The sequence below is a fragment of the Pristis pectinata genome, chromosome 1 (genome assembly GCF_009764475.1).
Source record: "Pristis pectinata isolate sPriPec2 chromosome 1, sPriPec2.1.pri, whole genome shotgun sequence".
NCBI classification, from domain to species: Eukaryota; Metazoa; Chordata; class Chondrichthyes; order Rhinopristiformes; family Pristidae; genus Pristis; species Pristis pectinata.
Window position 1 is genome coordinate 69223561 of NC_067405.1, and position 22459 is coordinate 69246019.

At 45.4% G+C, this 22459-nt stretch overlaps 1 protein-coding gene across 1 annotated transcript in view; it reads right to left on the reverse strand.

Annotated features, from left to right (window-relative positions):
- LOC127574707 (thrombospondin-type laminin G domain and EAR repeat-containing protein-like) overlaps nt 1-21188 on the reverse strand; it is a 62210-nt gene extending 41022 nt beyond the window's left edge. The window contains exons 1-4 of the mRNA XM_052023997.1: nt 21107-21188; nt 11907-12127; nt 6633-6871; nt 5012-5102 (exon numbers count right to left, since the gene is read on the reverse strand). Coding sequence (XP_051879957.1) covers nt 5012-5102; nt 6633-6871; nt 11907-12127; nt 21107-21188 — 633 coding nt within the window. The remainder of the gene's footprint in view (nt 1-5011; nt 5103-6632; nt 6872-11906; nt 12128-21106) is intronic.
- Nucleotides 21189-22459: the final 1271 nt, after the last annotated feature.

Genomic DNA, 22459 nt, shown 5'->3' on the forward strand with positions numbered 1-22459 from the left:
TGGTCCAGAGTAAAATGAGCCAGATGCCACATAATCATCATCATGACCATTTAAAGACCTCCTGGTTCCCTCCACATGTTCAACATCATATCTACCTCAACACTTCAAAACCACAATTTATGTACTGCAGATGCATCAAGTACTGAAAATTGACAATTTCAGGCAATGCACTAATTGCTTTGAGCTATAGCTTCTAAAAACGGGATTCTTCAATAAAATGTGTGTCTGTGTGAAGAGCTGGTTATATTGTCTCTGCATTCTGTAACAGATCTGCTATGTTGTTTGTGTTTCTCCTGCAATAGCTAACTGGGTGAGATCTCTTACATTGCCCCATTCTTTCCCCCCCCCTCTCTCTCTCTCACTAATAAGGCCTCTGCCATAGTCTGTTTCTTGCCAGTAATATTTGTCTGTGTATGGACTTTGCTGCACTGTCCCAGTCTCTCTCCTGTAGCAGGTGTTCGTGAGGATTCTGTAATACCATCACTGCTTCTTTCCTGTAATATTTGCCCGTGGGTAGGTCCTGTGCCTGTGTCTCACCTCTAATGTGTGTCTGGCTGGAGATTCCAGTCTGCAATTTGAACTAAGCTGTGGGCAGTTTTTAGGAGCAATGCAATACGATTTCATTTGCTCCTGGAGCAGATTGCACTGGGTATCATTTTCAAATGAAATCATATCAGACATGGAAGTGTACGGCCGTGTGCTATTCATGGTAACATGTCCAATGTTTCCTCAATGACGCCCACACCAAAATGATGCCATTATTCACGTAATGCCCTTTTTTTGCCTCTATCAACATAAAATGGAGCTCCACAAATGACTGTCTTGGAACAGTTTCAGTACATCTGGAGCACGCTGTGCTAGATTGTCACTTGTTTCACCTTCAAAAGTGACCATAAGTGGTCAAGTACCTTCTAAGATCTACAGTGCATGCCAAAACTAATGGGGAAATCCTTTTTTATGGCTTTTAGCCAATAAGATACTCATTCAGTGGATGAATCAGTGGTACCACCACAGGACGACAGATGACAGAAGGCATAGCACTGTCTGTGTTTGGGGAGTTCAGGGCAGGAGGCAAAGACAGGCCCATCAATGAAGAGCCTTCATAGACACCACATCCCACCCGGTCCTCTCTGATGAATGACTTATTTGCAGGCTCAGGTACTCCAAGGCTGCCATCACTGAAACGTGCAGCACACTGTGGGAAGACCATTACACGTGCTTTGTCTGCTCTCTCCATGGAGGTCAACATCACCTTGATTCTCAAGTTCTTCAGCACAGGATTTTCCCAATTTGCTTCTCACTGCTGCATCAGAGGAATCATACGGGCTCACTTCTTGTGAAGAAATTATTTCATCTGCTTTGATTTCAGTGAGAAGAAGGTGGCTTGGTTTATTGGTTTATTATTGTCACTTGTACCGAGGTACAATGAAAAGCTTGTCCTACGAACCGATCATACAGGTCAGTTCATTACACAGTGCAGTTACATTGATTTAGTACAGAGTGCATTGACGTAGTACAGGTAAAAACAATAACAGTACGGAGTAAAGTGTCACAGCTACAGAGAAAGTGCAATGCAATAAGGTGCAAGGTCACAACAAGGTAGATCATGAGGTCATAGTCCATCTCATTGTATAAGGGAACCGTTCAATAGTCTTATCACAGTGGGGTAGAAGCTGTCCTTAAGTCTGGTGGTATGTGCCCTCAGACTCCTGTATCTTCTACCCAATGGAAGAGGAGAGAAGAGAGGATGCCCCGGGTGGGTGGGGTCTTTGATTATGCTGGCTGCTACACCAAGACAACGAGAGGTAAAGACAGAGTCCAAGGAGGGGAGGCTGGTGTCCGTGATGCGCTGGGCTGTGTCCACAACTCTCTGCAGCTTCTTGCAGTCCTGGGCAGAGCAGTTGCCGTACCAAGCCATGATACATCCAGATGGGATGCTTTCTATGGTGCATCGGTAAAAGTTGGTGAGAGTCAAAGGGGACAAACCAAATTTCTTTAGCCTCCTGAGGAAGTAGAGGTGGTGGTGAGCTTTCTTGGCCGTGGCATCTACGTGATTTGACCAGGACAGGCTGTTGGTGATGTTCACTCCCAGGAACTTGAAGCTCTCAATCTCTCGACCTCAGCACCATTGATGTAGACAGGTGCATGTACACCACCCCCTTTCCTGAAGTCAATGGCCAGCTCTTTTGTTTTGTTGACATTGAGGGAAAGGTTGTTGTCATGACACCATTCCACTAAGCTCTCTATCTCCTTCCTGTACTCCGACTCATCGCTGTTTGAGATATGGCCTACAACGGTGATATCACCTGCAAACTTGGAGATGGAGTTAGAGCAGAATCTGGCCACACAGTCATGAGTGTATAGGGAGTAGAGTAGAGGGCTGAGGACGCAGCCTTGTGGGGCACCAGTGTTGAGAATAATCGGGCCGGAGGTATTGCTGCCTATCCTCACTGATTGCGGTTTGTTTGTTAGAAAGTCAAGGATCCAGTTACAGAGGGAGGTGTTGAGTTCTAGATCTCAGAGTTTGGTGACAAGCTTGCTTGGAATTGTTGTATTGAAGGCAGATCTGTAGTCAATAAATAATAGTCTAACATATGTGTCTTTACTGTCCAGATGCTCCAGAGCTGAGTGTAGGGCCAGGGAGATGGCATCCGCTGTAGACCTGTTTCAGCGATAGGCGAATTGCAATGGGTCCAGGTTGTCTGGTAGGCTGGAGTTGATGCGTGCCATGACCAACCTCTCAAAGCACTTCATGATGGTGGATGTCAGAGCCACTGGTCGGTAGTCATTGAGGCATGTTACCTTGCTTTTCTTTGGTACCGGGATGATGGTGATCTTCTTAAAACAGGAGGGAACCTGAGATTGAAGCAGGGAGAGGTTGAATATGTCCGCAAGTACTTCTGCCAGCTGATCAGCACAAGATCTGAGCACGCGGCCCGGGACACCATCTGGGCCAGGTGCTTTCCTTGTGTTCACTCTCCGGAAGACTGATCTTACATCCTCCACTGTGATCACAGGTTCGTCTGTGTTGGTGGCTGTCAGGGTGGATGGTGACAATCCACTTCCCTTTTGTTCAAATCACGCATAGAATGTATTAAGTTCATCAGGAAGGGATGCGCTATTGTTAGCTATACAGCCCGACTTTGTCTTGTAGCCTGTTATGGCATGTAAGCCCTGCCATAACTGGCGGCTGGTCAGGGACTCTATTTTGAGTTGGTATTGCCTCTTGGCATCCTTGATAGCTTTTCGAAGGTCATACCTCGATTTCTTGTACAGATCAGGATCACCATATTTGTGTGTAGCAGTCCTCTCCTTCAGTGGATCTCCTGGTTCATCCATGGCTTCCTGTTTGGGAACACCCATATTGTCTTCTTTGGTACACAGTCCTCCACACACTTGCTGATAAAGTCCATGATGGTGGTGACATACTCATCCAGGCTGGCAGCTGAGTCTTTGAACATAGACCAGTCCACTGTCTCAAAGCAGTCACATAGGAGCTCATCTGCTTCCTCAGACCAGCACTGCATGACTCTCCCTACCGGATCCTCCCATTTCAGTTTCTGTTTGTATGCAGGGAGGAGGAGTACAGCCTGGTGGTCTGATTTCCCAAAGTGAGGACGAGGGGTGGCTCGGAAGGCATCTTTGATGGTTGTATAGCAGTGGTCAAGGGTGTTGGCGCCCCTGGTGGAGCAGGAGATGTGCTGATAGTATTTTGGTAACACACTCTTGAGGTTGGCTTGATTGAAGTCCCCTGTGATGATGAAGAGGGCCTCAGGGTATCCTGTCTCAAGGTTGTTGACCACGGAGTATAGCTCATTGAGTGCAGGCTTCATGTTCGTCTGTGGTGGGATGGAGACTGCCATCAGGATAGCTGAAGTGAACTCCCTTGGCAGATAGAATGGTCGACACTTCACCGTTAGATATTCCAGGCTGGGTGAGCAGGAGCTCACCAGGACCATCACATCCGAGCACCACAAGTTATTGATTAAGAAGCAGACCCCTCCGCCTTTCACCTTGCCTGAGGACATCTCGGGCACTGAGATTCACCAGCTTGCTGCCCTCCCATGACAGTGGGCAGCCACTTCCTCAATGTGTGAGTCCATTGTGGGTCACAAGAAGAATTTTGTCCTGGTGATAGGCTATGGGTCAAGTGCTGGTAAATGGGGATTAGCATAGGTAGGTTCTTGATGGTCAGCATGGACATGGTGGGCCAAAGGGCCTGCTTCTGTGCTGTATGACTCTAAGATTCCAGGAAGCATGGGAACTCCTTCATCCTGAGGGACTCTGCGTTGTAGGAGATTTCCCATGACAGCTCTGGTTGGAAGGATGAATCCTTCTATATTGTTGGAACCACTGAGTCTTGGGAGTGCAGAAACATGGGCCCTGGTGAGTCCTGGAAGTGTGGGAACTGTGGCCCCACTCTCAGGAGCACAGGAACTGGGGCCCTGGTGAGTCCTGCAAACATGGGAACGGGGGCCACATTGAGTCTTGGGAGGGAGGGAAATGGGGCCCTGGTGAGCCTGGGGGATGTGCGGGGCCCGGTAAGACTGGCAGGAACGTGGGAAACATCACCTGGTGAGCCAGATACTGAACCGTCAAGATTTCCAAATGGTCAGATAGTGTATTATTGGAATTTTACTGGTAATTGGTAATTTATTATTGTCACATGTACCAAGATACAGTGAAAAGCTTTTGTTTGCATGCCATCCAGACAGATCATTCCATACATAAGTACATCAAGGTAGTAAAAAGGAAAAATAGCAGAATGCAGAATATAGTGTTACGGTACAGAGAAAGCACAGTGCAGGTAGAAAAATAAAGTGCAAGGGCCATGACGAGGTAGAATGAGAGATCAAGAGTTCATCTTTAGCTTAAAAGAGGTATGTTCAATAGTCAAATAACAGTGAGATAGAAGCTATCTTGAGCCTGGTGGTATATGTTCTGTATTACAGAGTCAGAAAAAAGCCAGTGCACTGTAACCTTGATTTGCACAGTTCCCTCAAACACTTACTGAAAACAGTCCCTTCCGTCTCCTCCGGTTCCCAATGTAAAATCGAGATCTTGCCGTGCCTAAGTATTCCGGGAAAGGTACATCCAGGTACCTGTGGAAAGTACAGTTCTCATTTAGACAGGTGCAGCACAACAACATTGCAGAGGGAGCAAATGGGTAAAATTTAGCCACATCCTACTGAGGGGACAAATGTGTGAAATGTAGCAAGTTCCCAGAAAAGGTGAGTGAGTCAGATAGAAAGTGTGAGAGAGAGAGAGAGTGAGAGTGAGAGAGAGAGAGAGTGAGAGAGAGAGAGAGTGAGAGAGAATGAGAGAGAGAATGAGAGAGAGAGTGAGAGAGAGAGTGAGAGTACGTGTTTGTGTGTGTGTGAGAGAGAGATGGAGCTCGCAAAAGAAATGAGGTGAATCTGGGGCCAGCTCAGGTTGCCTGTGAGAAACATGGTCAGTAGCATTGTGGTTAAGTTACTGGACCAGCAGCCAGAGTTCTGGACCACATAGACACAGGTTCAGATCCCACCACAGCAAGCTGGGAAATTTAGCTTAAAGTAATTAATTAAATGGAATTAAAGCTAATCTCAGTAATAGAAACCATGAACTGACTGGAGCTCACTGAAGAAAACCTGCCACATTGAGGCCAGATGCAGGTTGGACGAACAACACCTCATATTCCACCTTGGTAGTCTCCAACCTGAGGGCCTCAACATCAATTTCTCTAACTTCCAGTAACCCCAACCCTTCTTTTTCTTCCTTCCTCCCCCCCCAACTCCTTTGTCTTCCTTTATTCCAGTGGCTCCCTTCTCCTGCCTTGACGACCTGCCCATCTCTTCGCCTCCCTCCTCCATCCTTTATTCCATGGTCCACTGTCCTCTCTAACCAGATTCCTTCTTCTTCAGCCCTTTGTCTCTTCTACCTATCACCTCTCAGCTTATTACATCTTCCCCCTCTCCCCCACCCATCTTCCCCCTCTAACCTGGACTCGCCTGTCACCTGAACTCACCTCTCCCCTGCCTGCATGTGGTTCTGCCCCTCCCCCCACCTTCTTATTCTAGCTTCTTTTCCAGTGCTGATGAAGGGTCTCGACCCGAAACGTCAACTGTTTATTTCCCTCCATGGATGCTGCCAGACCTGCTGAGCTCCTCCAGTACTTCTTGTGTATTGCTGCCATCTTTACCCAGTCTGGCATATGCGTGACTCCAGACTCATCAATACAGTTGACTCTTAACTGCCTCCTCAGTTCAGAGGCAATGAGAGGTGGGCAATAAATGCTGGCATTTCCAGAGCCGTCCACATGCTATGAACAAATGAATTAAAACTTAAAATGAATCACTGGAAGGATATGGTTGGCATGGGGGTGGTGGGTAAGGAGGATCAGAGACTGGAAGGCTGGTTGTTGGACTAGACTGAGCTGGGTTGGTGAGGGAAGGATCAAGACAGGGCTCAGCTGCTGAGAAGGGGGTAGTTGGTACTCAGGTTGGGCGGGGTAAGTAGATGGGAGTACTGGGTATCAAGGGACAGGTGGGGGGGTGGGGGTTGGGCAACAGTTGCAAACTGGGGAGGGCTGGGACTGGTCAGCTGAAAGGGCTGCTGCAACCTCGGCCGAAGAGTGGTGGAGAGTTACTCACGTGTCAAGAGGAGGGCAGCAGTCCACGGTGAGAGACACAAAGTTGGCTGAAACAGCCAGCACCAAGGTGTGCCACTGGCGGTCGGCCAGGTAGATGTCTTGGAACGTTACCCGCTTCTTGGGGCTACCGGGCAGGTCACCCTGGGCGAACTCCAGGTGAAGCTTGTCAGGTGAGATCCTCAGCCCCAGCAGCATGCGGTTTAAGTCCTCCTGGAGCAACGTCAAGATGTATTCGTTCTTCTAGAAAGCAAATGAAATTCACATGACGAGCAGGATTTCTAATGTTTCTATAGGCCTCCTTCTTTGATAAATCAACACCAGTGACCTGCACATCTTATCACCATTGTGCCAGTGTCTTGCTTCTGTGCATTCATTCCAGCTCTAGTCTGAGACTTGCACAGCGCAGCTCTGTTGCAGCTGCTACCCTTCAGGTTCAGTGTTAGAGTCAGCCCCACAAATGGATGCAGAAGTTCTCCACGGAATATCTGATGATGAGCAGTGGCAAAACTTGCCCTTCGACTAACATCATTGCTCACTGCTCTTTGTAAGACCTGCCTGTGTGTACAAGTTGTGCTTTGTCAAGCACTTTGGTTTCACACGACGGGTTGCATAGAGTCATAGGGCAATACAGCACGGATACAGGCCCTTCGGCCCAACCAGTCCATACCGACCACAGTACCCCCCCAGCTCGTCCCAATTTCCTGCGTTCGGCCCATATCCCTCTAAGCCCTGTCCCTCCATGTACCAATCCAAGCACCTCTTAAATGGTACTATTGTACCTGCCTCAACCACTTCCTCTGGCAGCTCATTCCATACACTAACCATCCCCTGCGTGAAAAAGTTGCCCCTCAGGTCCCTTTTAAATCTCTCCCCTCTCACACTAAATCTATGCCCCCCAGTTTTGGACTCCCCTACCCTGGGGAAAAGACTGTTACCACCCACCTCATCTCTGCCTCTCATCACTTTACACTTTTCTATAAGGTCGCCCCTCATTCTCCTATGTTCCAAGGAACAAAGACCTAGCCTGGCCAACCTCTCCCTATAACTCAGGCCCTCTAATCCTGGCAACATCCTCGTAAATCTTTTCTGCACTCTTTCCAGTTTAATCACGTCTTTCCTATAACAGGGTAACCAAAACTGTGCACAGTACTCCAAGTGTGGCCTCACCAACAATTTATACAACTGCAATACGATGTCCCAACTCCTATACTCAATGCCCTGACTGATGAAGGCCCACATGCTAAACGCCTTTTTCACCACCCTGTCTGCCTGTGACGCCACTTTAAACAAACTATGCACTTGTACTCCTAGGTCCCTCTGTTCCATTACACTCCCTAGTGCCCTACCATTCATGGTACAAGTCCTACACTGGTTTGACCTTCCAAAATGCATCACCTCACACTTATCTGTATTGAAATCCATCTGCCACTCCTCAGCCCACTCCCCTAACTGATCAAGATCCCCCTGTAATCTACGATAACCTTCTTCACTATCAACAACACCTCCTAATTTCATGTCATCTGCAAACTTACTGATCAAGCCTTGTGCATTCACATCCAGTCATTTATATAAATAATGAATAACCAGGGTCCCAACACTGACCCCTGTTGCACACCACTAGTCACCGGTCTCCATTCCAAGAAACAACCTTCAACCACCAGCCTCTGCTTCCTACCTCTGAGCTAATTTTGAATCCACCTCACTAGCTCTCCCTGGATTCCAGGGGACCTAACCTTCCAGACCAGCCTACCACGCGGGACCTTGTCGAAGGCCTCACTAAAGTTCAAATAGTCAATATCCACTGCCCTGCCCTCATCTACCTTTTTGGTTACCTCTTCAAAAAAACTCTAAAAGGTTTGTCAAGCATGACTTTCCACACACAAACCCACGCTGACTCCTCCTCATCAGACTCTGTCTATCCAAATGCTGGTTGATCCTGTCCCTCAGAATTCCCTCCAGTAACTCCCCCACATCTGACGTCAGGCTGACTGACCTGTAATTCCCTGGCTTGTCCTTGCTACCCTTCTTAAACAACAGAACAACCTTAGACACCGTCCAATCTTCGGGAACTTCACCAGTGGCTAACGATGAAGCAAACATCTCCGCAAGGGCCTCCGCAATTTCTTCTCCAGCCTCCCAAAAGGTCCAACAATGCACTCGGTCAGGTCCTGGGGATTTATCCACCTTAATGCACTATAATGCTGCAAATACCTCCTCCCCGGTAATATGAATTTCCTCCAAAACATCTCCACAACATTCCCTTACCTCTTGAGCAACCATGATTTTCTCCTCAGTAAATACCGAGGAGAAATATTAGTTAAAAATCCCACCCATCTCCTGTGGCTCAAGACATAGGCGGCCCTGCTGATCTCTAAGGGGACCTACTCTCTCCCGAGCCACCCTTTTACTCTTATTATAGCTATAGAACCTCTTGGGATTTTCTTTAACCTTTCCTGCCAGATCCATCTCATACCCTCTCTTTGCCCTCTTGATTTCCCTCTTAAGAGTATTCTTAATCTTTTTATAGTCATCAAGGGATTCACTCATTACATTCACAAATAAAAGTGTCTTTATTTCTATCTCCTCCAAGCTTCATTTTCTTACATCTTTTTGTCAAAAGGGCTTATTCACAGTGAAACCCCGATTGTGTCTGTAGCAAGTGATTTCAGAATCTTAGAGTCACAGCGAGACATAGCATGGAAACAGGCCCTTCGGCCCACTGAGTCCATACTGACTATCAACCACCTACACTAATCCCATTTTATTCTCCCCATGTTCCCATCAATTCCTCCCAGATTCTACCATACACTAGGGACAATATAGAGTGGCCAATTAACCCACCAACCTGCATATCATTGGGATGTGGGAGGAAACTGGAGCACCCGGAGGAGACCCACATGGTCACAAGCAAAACGTGCAAACTCCACACAGATGGGACCGGACATCAGGATTGAACCCAGGTCTCTGGTGCTGTGAGGCAACAGCTCTACCAGCAGCACCACTGTGCCTTGGGACATGCTGAGGTCATAATGGTATTAGAGAAGTGAAAGGCTTCCTCCTTTCCCAGCAGTTACCTCCACTGTGACCTGAGGGGAGTGGGGCCACAGCTTTTCAATGTGTAACAACTGGTGATGGTTTACCACCAACCAGCTCTGGGGTCTGGTGGGAGGAACAATGGAGGCCTTCAGGGTCTTTGATGTGCTGCTAATGTATCGCTGTCCTCCAAGGATGTGCAGGCAATAATTGGCCACTGTAAATTTCCACGTGTGTAGCTGAGTGGTAGAATCTGGGGGTGGTGGGGGGGGGGTGGGGGAGTTGATGAGAATGTGCGGAGAATTTAAAAATGGGATTCATGTAGATCAGTGCAAATGGGTGGTTGATGGTGGGCACGGACTCGGTGGGCCGAAGGGCCTGTTTCCATGTTGTATCTCTCTCTATGACTCTATGACTTTCAGGGGGAAGACAAAATACTGTGGATTTTGTAAATCTGAAACAAAATAGAAGTATTTGCAAGTCAGGCAGCATCTAAGGATAGACAAACAAAGTTAATATTAAAGTATCTTCTGGCCTTTGCTGTTTGGGTTTAAACGTCCTTGAAGCTGCAAAGTGAAGGAGGAGTAGGCTACTCGACCCCTCAAGCTTGATCCACTATTCAATACAATCATGGCTTATCTGGTTGTAGTCTCAACTCCATATTCTTGTCTACCTGCAGTAATGCTTATCAAGAGCCTATCCACCTGTCTTAAAAATAGTCAAAAACTCTGCTTCCACTACCCTTTAAAAGTGTTCGAAAGACAAATGGCCTTCTGAAAGAAAAAAAACCTCATCTCTGCCTTAAATGGGCAACAGCTTTTTTTAAAATGTAATCCCCTTGTTCCAGACTCTCCAAGAAAATGAAACATCTTCTCCACATCCACCCTCCCAGGGCCCCTCAGGACCTTATATTTCAATTGAGTCAACACTGACTCTTCCAATATCCAGTGGATACAGGTCTGTCCAATCTCTACTCATTAAGAAAATCCACTCACTCCAGTTATTATTTTAGGAAACCTTCTCTGAACTGCTTACAACATATTACCATCTTTGTACTCGGTAAGTACATTGATAGGAGAGGTTTAGAGGGCTATCGGCCAAAAGCAGGCAGATGGGATGGACGAGTTGGGCTGAAGGGCCTGTTTCCATGCTATACGACTCTATGACTTTATCTTTCCCTAAATAAGGAGCCTAATACAGGCGGCACCTGTGTCATGGACTGAAAATTCGCCCTACAGACTTAACAGATCACTTCCCAAAAATATGAGATACGGAATAAAATTCAGTCTCATAGAACTTATGTGAGAAATAGTAAATAAATAAACACAATTTTATTTTCAACCCGCATTTCTCAATGCAGCTTCACATAACGGAAAATTGTGATATGGGCTGCTTTCTAGGAATGCAACAACCCCCTACCTCAGTAACATGGGGGTTGACTGTATTGTACATAGTACTCCAGATATGTTCTCAGCAATGCCCTCTATAACTGAACCATGACCTTTCTACTTTTGTAGTCAATTCCCTCACAGTAAGCAAAAGCATTCTGTTAGTTTTCCTATTTGTTTGCTAAACCTGCTCACTAGCCTGTTGTAAATCATGCATTATGATACCCAGATCCCTCTACATCTCAGAATTCTACAATCTTTCACTATTTAGATAACATGCTTCTTTGTTATTTTTCACATTTTCCCACATTGTACTCCATTTGCTCGATCTTTGCCCACTTACTTGATCTATCGATAACCCTTTGTAACCTCCAATTTACTTCCTGGCCTATCTTTGCCATGTGCACCAAGCTGCACCATCCACAATTTACACGCACCAAATTCCAACAAACAGCAATGTGCTAAATGACCAGGTGATTTGTTAATTGTGATTTTAGCTATGGAATAAATGTTGGCTGGGACATGAATAACTAGCCTGTCCTTCTTCAAATAGTGCCGCTGAATCTTCTGTCTGAGAGGGATGATATCTCAACCCAAAGGCAAGACCTTCAACAGCACAGGACTCCCTCTGAACCTGGAATGGAACTTGAACCCACAACTTTCTGAACCAGAGGCATCTGCTGATTACTATCATATTGCGCTGTTGCACCTGAATGTATCTGTAATATTTTCATTAGCGATTCATTCCTCAATGTTCAATGCCAGGTCTCTTGACAATGACTAAGCAAACTGCAAAGATGCTGTGTCAAGTAGCTCGTTAATATCCCACTGGTTGTGGTCAGTTCTGGAAGTACCTTTAACGTTATGCTGTTGACTTTCAGTGTGATGACAATGGAGAATTCAGCTGGGAAGTAATTGCAGACTTTGAAGATGAGAGAGGCTGAGAAGCTGACTGCCTTCATATCCTTATTGAACCGCAGCCCACGGACGCCGTGCTCCTGGACCATCCTGACTCCATATATCTCCATTCGAGGGGCTTCAGCAACTTCTGATAGGAGATCCAATGGTTGTAAATCTAAAAAGAGTCACTAATGTTAATGACAGAAATCAGAGTGCATCAGCATGAGGACTGTAATATATTGCAGTGCTAAGAGTTATAGTCATAGAGTCATAAAGCACAGAAACCCATCTGACCATCTGGCACCATTTACACAAACCCTAGACTAATCCCTTTTGTATTCTCCCCACATTCCCAACGACTCCCCCAGACTCTACCACTCACCTACAGAGTGGAGGGTGGGGGGGGGGGCGAGGGTGGAATATACAACAGCCAACTTCCCCACCAACCCACACATCTTTGGGATATGGGAGGAACCCGGAGCACCCTCAGGAAACCCACATAGTCACAGGGAGAATGAGCAAAATCCACACGGACAGCACCCAAGGACAGGATTGAACCGCAAGTCAGTGGGTGTACTAGCTGTGCCACTGGACGGTTAGCTCTCTCTTCATAACCTTCTAAATTAACAATGGCTTATTTAGTAATTGGGCATTCAAACTCTATCCACTTTGACCAATGCATTTCCCCCACAAATAACCGGTACACTGCACAGCCACAGGATCAAACAGTATTCTCACAGCGAACTGTAAATAACTGAGAGTAAATGAGCACTACACACATGCAACAAACTCTGAACTTTGTATACATAGCAAAATGTACATTTCTCATATATGCAGTCGTACACGGCCGAAACACAGGTTTAAACAGTTCACCGATTACACATTGCAAACAGTACACAAAAACACACTACCCATATATAGCAAAATAAGAAGTACATATGCACAACAAAATATACACTACCCTAACATTAGACTTGTCCACATCCTGGGTCAAATTTTACACAACTCAAACTGTATAACATCCACACTCAGAGAACTGAAGTCTTCCCACAAGAATCATCAGAAGTCACAACTGTAATAAAAAAATCTCAACAAATGTTTGAGAAACTCATATATGGCAACAGGAGGAACTACAGTTTAAGATATAAGCAAAAAGCAAGCCCATGTGTGGTGCTCATTTTGGCTATTTGACTGTTTAGTTACAAACTGAAACCACGCGGAAGGCACTTTTGTATTGTGTGCTGCTGCCTCCTCTGTGTGCGACTGGTATGTTACGTAGGTAAACAGAGGGTGATTATTTAGTGTAGACACAAGAGACTGTAGATGCTGGAATCTGGAGCAACAAACAAACTGCTGGAGGAACTCAGCAGGTCGAGCAGCATCTGTGGGGGGGTGGGGGGGGGTAAGAAATCGTCGATGTTTTGGATCAAAACCCTGCATCAGAGCTCATGCAGGGTTATACCTACCCAGACATCTGTCCTGATGCAGGGTTTTGACCCAAAACATCAACAGTTCCTTACACCCACAGACACTGCTTGACCCGTTGATTATTTCATGTCCCTTCTCCATGCAGAATCTCTCAACAAGATTTGCTGCTTTGTAAGAGGGGAGGGAAAGACGACTCTTTGGAAGAGTACAATGAGAAAGTAATAAAACCAGCTGCCTGAGCCTTGTTTGTTTGAAAGATTCACACTTCACCCTAGAAAGGAGATGCGTGGAAAAGGTTGAATCAGTGCTTTGAACCAGATAATAATTTTATTTCCTTTCATCATCGAGCAGGGACAGAGGCATTACCACCCATCTGTTAACCTATCGTCACTTCTGATAATACCACTTGTCTGGTGAAACTTATGCAGACATTTAGAAGCTTGCTACAACATTACTTTAGTTACAAACAATTAGCTGTTGGGTTATATCGATGTTGATACCAGGTACACTTCTGATTTTATCCTCTAAATTAATATCTGAATCTATGGATTAACATGTAACAGGTGTCCTTTATTCACAAGTAAACCAATTATCTGACTCATCAATGTTTGTACTGTTCACTAATTTCTCAGTAATGTATTAGCTGTTTTCAGTAACAGGTTCTAACTGCCCACAGTAGGGTCATCACTTTAGAATATGTAGTCATTTTGACTTGAACTTGTCATGTACATAGAGAGTAGAAATGTTTACAGAAATGTTACAGGATTTTATGTGTGCGGGAACATGTTCTGAATTAATCAGAACCTTAACACGCTGACATACCCTGGCTGCTGTCTCAGGCTGAGCCAAATTGTTTGCACCCTTTAACATCCTGTTAGATGCAACATTTTCTGCTCTCTGGCCCTTATGCTCCTTCATTCTCTCCTCTGTAAACTTCAGCTGTCCCTGGCTCACACCAATTGCTGTTCAAATGACCCCTGAGCTCAGCGGGCTATGCTGGATTCTAATCTATCAATGCGCTGAGTTTAAAATTCTTCTTTATCCAAATACCTCCATGATTTGGATTCCCTTAGCTATGTACCTTCCTCCAACTCTGCTCTCATCTGAGGTCTCTGTGGTGCTCCAGCTACAGGAGCTATAAGCCAACCGGCAAGAGTGTGTGGATGGTGTGACTGAGATACCATTGTCACACTGCAGCCATATTCCCATATGTTGCAGATTGTCAGTATTGCTGAACAAAGGTACCTTTCTCTGGATTGATTGAAGTTATTTGATTTGGTTGAGGAGATGGAAGTTTTGCAGCTGGACTGGAACAACATGACTAGAGGGGTGGATAGCTCTGGAGATCAAATCTTAAGAGCTATTGCAGGGATGATGTCAGGATCCAGTGCCCAATGGTGCATCCAGTGCTTCATATCATGTGGAGTGAGTCAAATTGGGTGAAGTCAGGCTCAGGAGAAGGGTAATACCGAATATCCATTCAGCTTTTCTTTCTAAAGGTGGTCATGGATGCTTCACCCTTGCCTTTTGCATATATGTAACTTCACCAACATTGAGGAGGGGGTATCAATAAAGTTCTTTCCTTCTGTTGGCTGCTTAAATGCCCATTTTTGCTTACGACAGCGTGGCTGGTCTTTGGAGCTTTGCTCTGATTCATTGATTGTGAGGCTGCTTCAAAGTTCGCATCATTTTTAATCCAAGATTGTAACAATATGCACTGACCCTTTCTCGCCTGTTGGTCGATTTGTTCCCTCATTCTCATGCGGTACATTTGTGCATTGACCTTAACATTTTTTACATGACCCGTTTCAATTATCTCACCACATCATTCATTTTTCAACTATAAACTTGGTATATTGACTCATTCTTATGTGCCACAATGTATATGGATATTTTCTCACCTGTCATACTGTAAACTCATGTGTCACTGCGTGAAGTCTCACTCTCACCTTTCACAATGTTTATTGTTTCATTGTCACTTGTGGCACTGTGGTTAGAATTTTCTCAATTTCACCTATCAACTTCTATTTTGTCACTTTCTTACCTGTTGCTTTATATTGTCCTATTCTTACTTGTCGCTCGATATTGCTCCATTCCAACTTTCCAAAGCTTCTAGAACTATTAAAAATTAAATGTACCAATAAAAATAAAAAATATGGTCAGTTATACACTACAGGGCATTTTTACTCCTAAGATTGGATCTGGCATGTTCATTATCTATACCTCAGTGTGCTGTTTTACTCTCATCCATTTTATTTAAATACATCCAGCTCTCACTATCACTTTCTGTATTGTTTCACTTATGCCACACCATATCATCCTATTCTCATCCGTCACAATGTATACCCTTTAAATTGTCTCATACTAACCTTTCACGTTCTGGATTGTCTCATTCTCTCTTACCTGCCACAATATACAGTATATTGTCAATTGTTGTCTGCCTAACTTGATATTGTTTAATTTGGATATATGCCACTATGCTGACTCTTTATTAACTAATTATTATTATTACTTTTATTAACTCTTTATCCCCTGTATTAACTAACGGTCAGTTCTATTTACAACCCCTCACCAAATGAAGCAGAACATTCCTACCACAAAGGTGGTAGACAATGACCAGAACAAACCTACTACTTGTAGGTTTCCCTCCAAGTTGTACACCATCCTGACTTGGAAATATGTCACCAGTCCCCCACTGTTGCTGGGTCTAAATCCTGGAATTCCATATCTAACAGCACTGTGACGGGTACCTTCACCAGAAGGGGTGCAGCAGTTCAAGATGGTGACTCACTACCACATTCTCCAGGGCAACTATGACGGGCATTAATTGCTGTTCATGTCAAGACAATTAAACAAAATTATATCATTCAATTCTCACCTACCTTACTATAGCTCCTCATGCTCACTGTGGCTGTATTTTAACTCCTCATTTATCACATTGTATATTGTGTCATTTTCACTTTGTGTAACATGCAGTGAGTCTTTGTCATCCGTAGTGAAGTGTTATGCCAACCTAATGTCTCATTCTCATACGTCATTCTCTAGATCATCACATTTCCCGTAACATCTTCATATGGTCTTATCTTCTCTTAAATTTTTTTTAAAATTTTATTTACGGTGTGGTAACAGGCCCTTTCGGCCCAACAAGTCCGCGCCGCCCATTTTAAACCCCCAAATTAACCTACCCGTACGTTTTTCGAATGTGGGAGGAAACTGGAGCACCCAGAGGAAACCCACGCAGACATGGGAGAAGGTACAAACTCCTTACAGACAGCGACGGGAATTGAACCCCGCCAGTCTATGTCTTGATGCATTCTGACCCATTACTGTACATACTGCCCTTTCTTACGTGGCACCCTGTATTTTGTCTCATCCCTACCTATAGTAAAGTTACATTCCCATTCTCATCTGTTGCACTGAGTATTGTTTTGTCCTCACATCAAAACACATATTGTCCCTCCTTACTTATGACATTATATATTTACTTAATTCACCTGTCACACTACCTTTTGAGCCAAATTCTGCTTAATGGGCCTGTCACCCGTACTCACCATGTGGATTTCAGTTGCCTGACATTTATCTGCTTTGTAACTGGAAAGCAGGAATGAACATGCCCTGGTCCTGCCCAGAGAGGTAATCAGGTCTCCTGGGGAAGACCCGATCATGGAACTCCTGGAAAGATCTTCAGCACAAGGCAAAGCCAGACCACCATTTATCATCTGTCAAAGCCATCAAGTTTTTGTAATGTTTCTGAATACTTCCAATGTTCCAAAGCATTCAAAACATATTAAGAGTGAAATAAATAGTATTTATTTTTAAAAATAATAAAATGATAAAAACATTTTTAAAAATTATAAACAGTACTGCAAACGCACAAGGTTAGAAAAGTATACATCTATTTTTATGGCACATGTAAAATCTGCATCAAAATGAATGGACTTGTGAATCCTCTGCCAGGTTTAACCTGAAAGAGAATCCAGGAGCAGATTTCCTTGTATAAATGCTGGGTGAAGTTCATGTTTCACTGCTGGACTCCATGCAAAATCCATCAGCAGAACATATGGACAGATTGGCCAGCTGAGATCTGCCAGCAAATTCAGGGCTTTTGTCTTTTGGATGAGACTTTAAACTAGATTCTCAAGTAGATGTAATGGTCTCATAGCTTAATTCCAAAGAACAGCAGGGGTGTTAGCCAATATTCATTCATCAATCAAGATTTGGATTAAGAAAACAGTTTAGTAGCTCATTATCACAATGGCATCTGTGGGAGCTATCTGTGGGGGATAACTGTGGGGGATAACTGTGGGGGCTAAGTGTGCATAAACTGGCTGCTCTGTTTCTCATGTTATGTCAGTGATACAACAATGACCACATTTCCAAAAGCACCTCATTGGCTGTAAAGCAGAAGGGCCCAGAGATATGAGGACAGCTATATAAATGCAAGTCTTCCTTTCTTTGTCACCCAATCTGTAACTGTTTCTCCCTTACCCAACACCCTGTGTTATTTTTATTCTCACCTCTTATGTGATATATGGTCAGTCATATTCTCAACTGCTGTACAAATGCTATTTCCCTTCACCTGTCACACTGTGTAATATCGCATCGCCACCCTCCACACACTGCTCATTCACATTCTCACGCCACACCATTATTTCCTCCTCCTCACCTGCTCCTCACACACATTGAGTGTTGTCTCCTCTCACCTGTTAAACTGTTCATTGTTTCATTCTCACCTGCCACACAATAATTGTGTTTTTCACCAGTATCATTGTGTTTTATCTCATTCTCACCTGTAATGCAGTAATTGCTTGATCCTCACTTCAACTGATAATTAACTAATAGTAACATTGTTGTTTTGATATAATTGTATATTTATTTGATCAAACCTAACATGTTTAAAATGCTTTAATTATGTGCCATTTTTAAATTTTTTAATTTGATTCTGAATGGCAGATATGTTCAAAAGATATTACAAATCTCAGGGCTCTGACACTTGGCAGAAGCTGGGGCTGGGGTTTCCTCAGTGTCTGCAGGAGTCTGGGAGAGGCCTCCACACCTCGTCTTAGTATAAACAGGTGTGGGGTGACTGCATGCTCTTCCAAAATGATTCACGCTGAGGTCACTTGGTAAACGCTTAATTGCCTCATTCTCAACTGTCAAAATATTGTAGTCTCATTCTCATGTGTTACACTGTGATTAGCCTCGTTTTTCCTTGTCTCAAAGTGTTTTGTTGCGTTCTCACCTGTTCAAGTGAACACTGACCCGTTCTCCCCTGTCACAATGAATACCATATACTCTCAGCTGTTGTTATTTTGTCACATGCACTACAGACTTTGTAGCATTTCATTCTGGTCTGTTATAGCATGTATTGTGTGTTTACCTGTAGTTAGTTCATTACAGACCATCCCTGGGTTACAAACACCTGTCATACGATCACCCCTACATATGAATGAGCTCCCATAATATCATAAAATCCGAAACTATGAATGGCAGAACTAGATTCCCTTCTCTCTCCAGTTTTAGTAATTGTTCTTTCTTATCAGTCTTATGTGCTTTTGATGCCATTCATTACAATACTGTGGAGGTATGGTTACCGTATCGAGTGATTTTGTGTATCTTAGAACGTATGAACAAATTCGACTTAGGTTTGCAAAACTTTTATTGATACACCATAGAAAGCATCCCATCTGGATGCATCACAGCTTGGTATGGCAACTGTTCTGCCCAGGACCGCAAGAAACTGCAGAGAGTTGTGGACACAGCTCAGCACATCACGGAAACCAGCCTCCCCTCCACAGACTCTGCCTACACTTCTTGCTGCCTCAGTAAAGCAGCCAGCATAATCAAAGACCCCACCCACCCCGGACATTCTCTCTTCTCCCCGCTCCCATTGGGCAGAAGATACAGAAGCCTGAAAGCAGGTACCATCAGGCTCAAGGACAGCTTCTATCTCGTTGTTATAAGACTATTGAATGGTCCCCTAGTACGATAAGATGGACTCTCGACCTCACAGTCTAGCTCGTTATGACCTTGCACCTTATTGTCTGCCTGCACTGCACTTTCTCTGTAACTGTAGCACTTTATTCTGCATTCTGTTATTGTTTTACCTCGTATTACCTCAATGCACTGTGTAATGAATTGATCTGTGTGAACGGTATGCAAGACAAGTTTTTCACTGTACCTCAATACATGTGACAATAATAAATAATAGAAGTCGAACCCATTCATTACCTGGGGACTGTAATACTACCATACAGCACTGATCCCTGCTCTCCTATATGCTTCTGAGACCTGAATTACCTACAGCAGGTATTTCAAGGCACTGGAAAAATATCACCAAAATGACCTCATGAAACTCTAAATTCAATGCAAAGACAAGTGAGCCAACATCAGAATCCTCTCCCAGACCTGGATCCCCAGCATCCTGGTCCTAGTCACATTCAGCTGGCTACGTTAGGCTGGCTAAATCATTCGCACGCTTGCCACCAGACCCCTCAAAACCCACACTCTGTTCTGAGCTCTGCCACATGAGGAGGTCACCAAGAGAAAAGGATTCAAGGATGTGTTCAAGTCTCCTGGGAATCACTGGACCAAAACCACTCAAAGTGGAGAAGGAGCATTTGGGATCATGGATTGGAAGCACACGGAAACACTGGGTAGGTGGTGGAAGGAGTGCACCGCCTGAAAAATGACCTAACGCTCTGCTGGTTAGGTACCTCCCATTCCATCTGTGGAAGAATCCCCTCACTGGCTCCTTACTGACAGGGCAACTGCTCTGCCCAAGACTGCAAGAAATTGCAGAGAGTTGTGAACACAGCCCAGTCCATCAGACAAAGCAGCCTCCCCTCCATTGACTCCGTCTACACTTCCCACTCCTTGGGAAAGCAGCCAACATAATCAAGGACCCCTCCCACCCCCGACATTCTCTCTTCTCTCCTCTTCTGTCGGGCAGAAGATACAAAAACTTGAGTGCACCCTCCACCAGACTCAAGGACAGCCTCTATCCTGCTGCTATCAGACTCTTGAACGGACCTCTCATACACTAAAAGGCAAACTTTTGATCTCCCAATCTATCTCGTCATACCACTTGCACTTTATTTACTCGCAGTACTGTCAATGCGTTTTTTTTCGTCCTATGAGTTATGTACAATTTCTGTTAATTTAAGTTTATACATAACTTATGTCTGTCCTCGTGTTGCAATGTACGGTGCTACTGCTGTAAAAAAGCTAATTCTCATGGCATTTATACCCTGTGTATGTACGCCTATGACAATAATAAACTTGAATTGAATTGTCTACCTGTATTTTCTCTGTAACTGCTACACCTTATTCCTCCTTCTGTTTTCCCTTTCACTACCTCGATGTAATTGTGTACAGATTGATCTGCCCCGGATGGCGCTGTATTTCGGTACATGTGACAATAATAAACCAATGCCAACAGCAATCAGTCACCTCAGGACCCACAAAACCAGGGTGGAAGTAAGTCACCCTCAATCCTGAGCAGCTGCCTCATTGCCACGGGACACGTGAATCGTGCATTCTGACTGCGGGTTAGCCCGTTCTCACTGGATGTGGTCACACTGTTACCCACAACAGGTTCTCCTTCCCACCTGTCACACATTGCCTCGGGCTCACGGGGCTCCCTGCGCACTGTCGCATTCCCCTGTGGTCTCAAGTCCCCCTCCACAACCCTCGCCTGTCGGTCCGTCCCGCCGTGAGCGCTCACCTGTGCACGGACCGTGCCTCCTGGCCAAACTGATGTCGACTCCCAAGTGCAGGACCGCGCAGATCATCAGGTAAGCAGACATCGGGACATCCATACACCGGAACCCTCCTGTCCGACGCTGTGGCCGTCCCGACCATCCCCTTCCGAAAGCCCCGGGAAGTTCAGGCAGCTCTCCCTCGCCTCCTTCATCACAGGGGAGGACTGTCGGAGCGCTCAGCCCGCTCTCGGGATCCCTGATCGGATCTCCCCTCTCTGACCAGCCCAGCGACCATCTCTGACCCTGGCGTTGGAGCAGGGGAGGGGCGAAGAGGGGGAGAATATCTCTCTGGTTCACCTGTTCGGACTGGAAGTCTCCCCCCTCCCCCGCCCTCTGCTTCCGAAGATTGAAGGCACTGGGGCGCCCCGTGAGCGGTGATGAGACTTGTGATCGGTTCGCTGTCAACTCCTCTTTTAGACGGGAGTCCCGGCGGGCGGAGTGAGATTCGGGACGGTCTGCCTTTCCTTCATGACATCAGCAATGCACAATGACCCTCCGGCCAAGTCAGCTCCTTGCCAAGGCTCCTGCCGGAGGACACCGGAGCTGCCTACAGTCACAGCGGCAGAGGTCTCCAGCTCTCGTCCGCTGCCAGCGGCCGGGTCTCCAAGCGGTGCAGGAATTCCCCTCCCCTCTCGGTGCCTTGTTTCTAAGCTCACAGACTCCTCCTGCTTCGCATCAGCTCGCTCAGTTCCCACCGTGGACGGCGGGGAGCGACTCTGTCAGGACGTAGGCAGGCTCAACATATAACGGAGGTCGAGGGTTGTGGGCGAAGGCTGGGAGAGATTAGATCACGAAACAAGTCTGTGAATTTCCCTCCACCCGAGAATTCTCCACGTGTAACAATTTTTTAGTTGTCAGAGCGTGTTCCTCGGTGGCAGATCGCAGAGTGGAAGTGCTTAGCAATCCAACAGTCTTTGCGAAGATATTGAATGAACGACCCGGTTAGACTTACCCACCCATTCTCATTGACCAACAGCAAGTATTTCCCCAGTTCCACCTGGGAAGCCCACTCACACTACATTTTTAGATCACAATTACTAATTGCGCTAAAAAAAGGAACTTTTCATCTCTTTCCTATGAATTATCTTCAGTCGGGATCAATTATTCCCTTTGTAAAACCCCTCATAATTTTGAACGGACTGCATGTCCTGTGGTGTAGGAGGAGATTGCAAGTTTCCATCGCATCCTTCCCCATCTCTTCAGGCAGTGCGTACCAGACCCCAACAAGCTGCCTTAATAACATCCTTACTTTTTATTGTGAAAATTATCTGCTATCTCTGTCCCTTGGGTATCGATACAACCGCTGCTGCAAATGT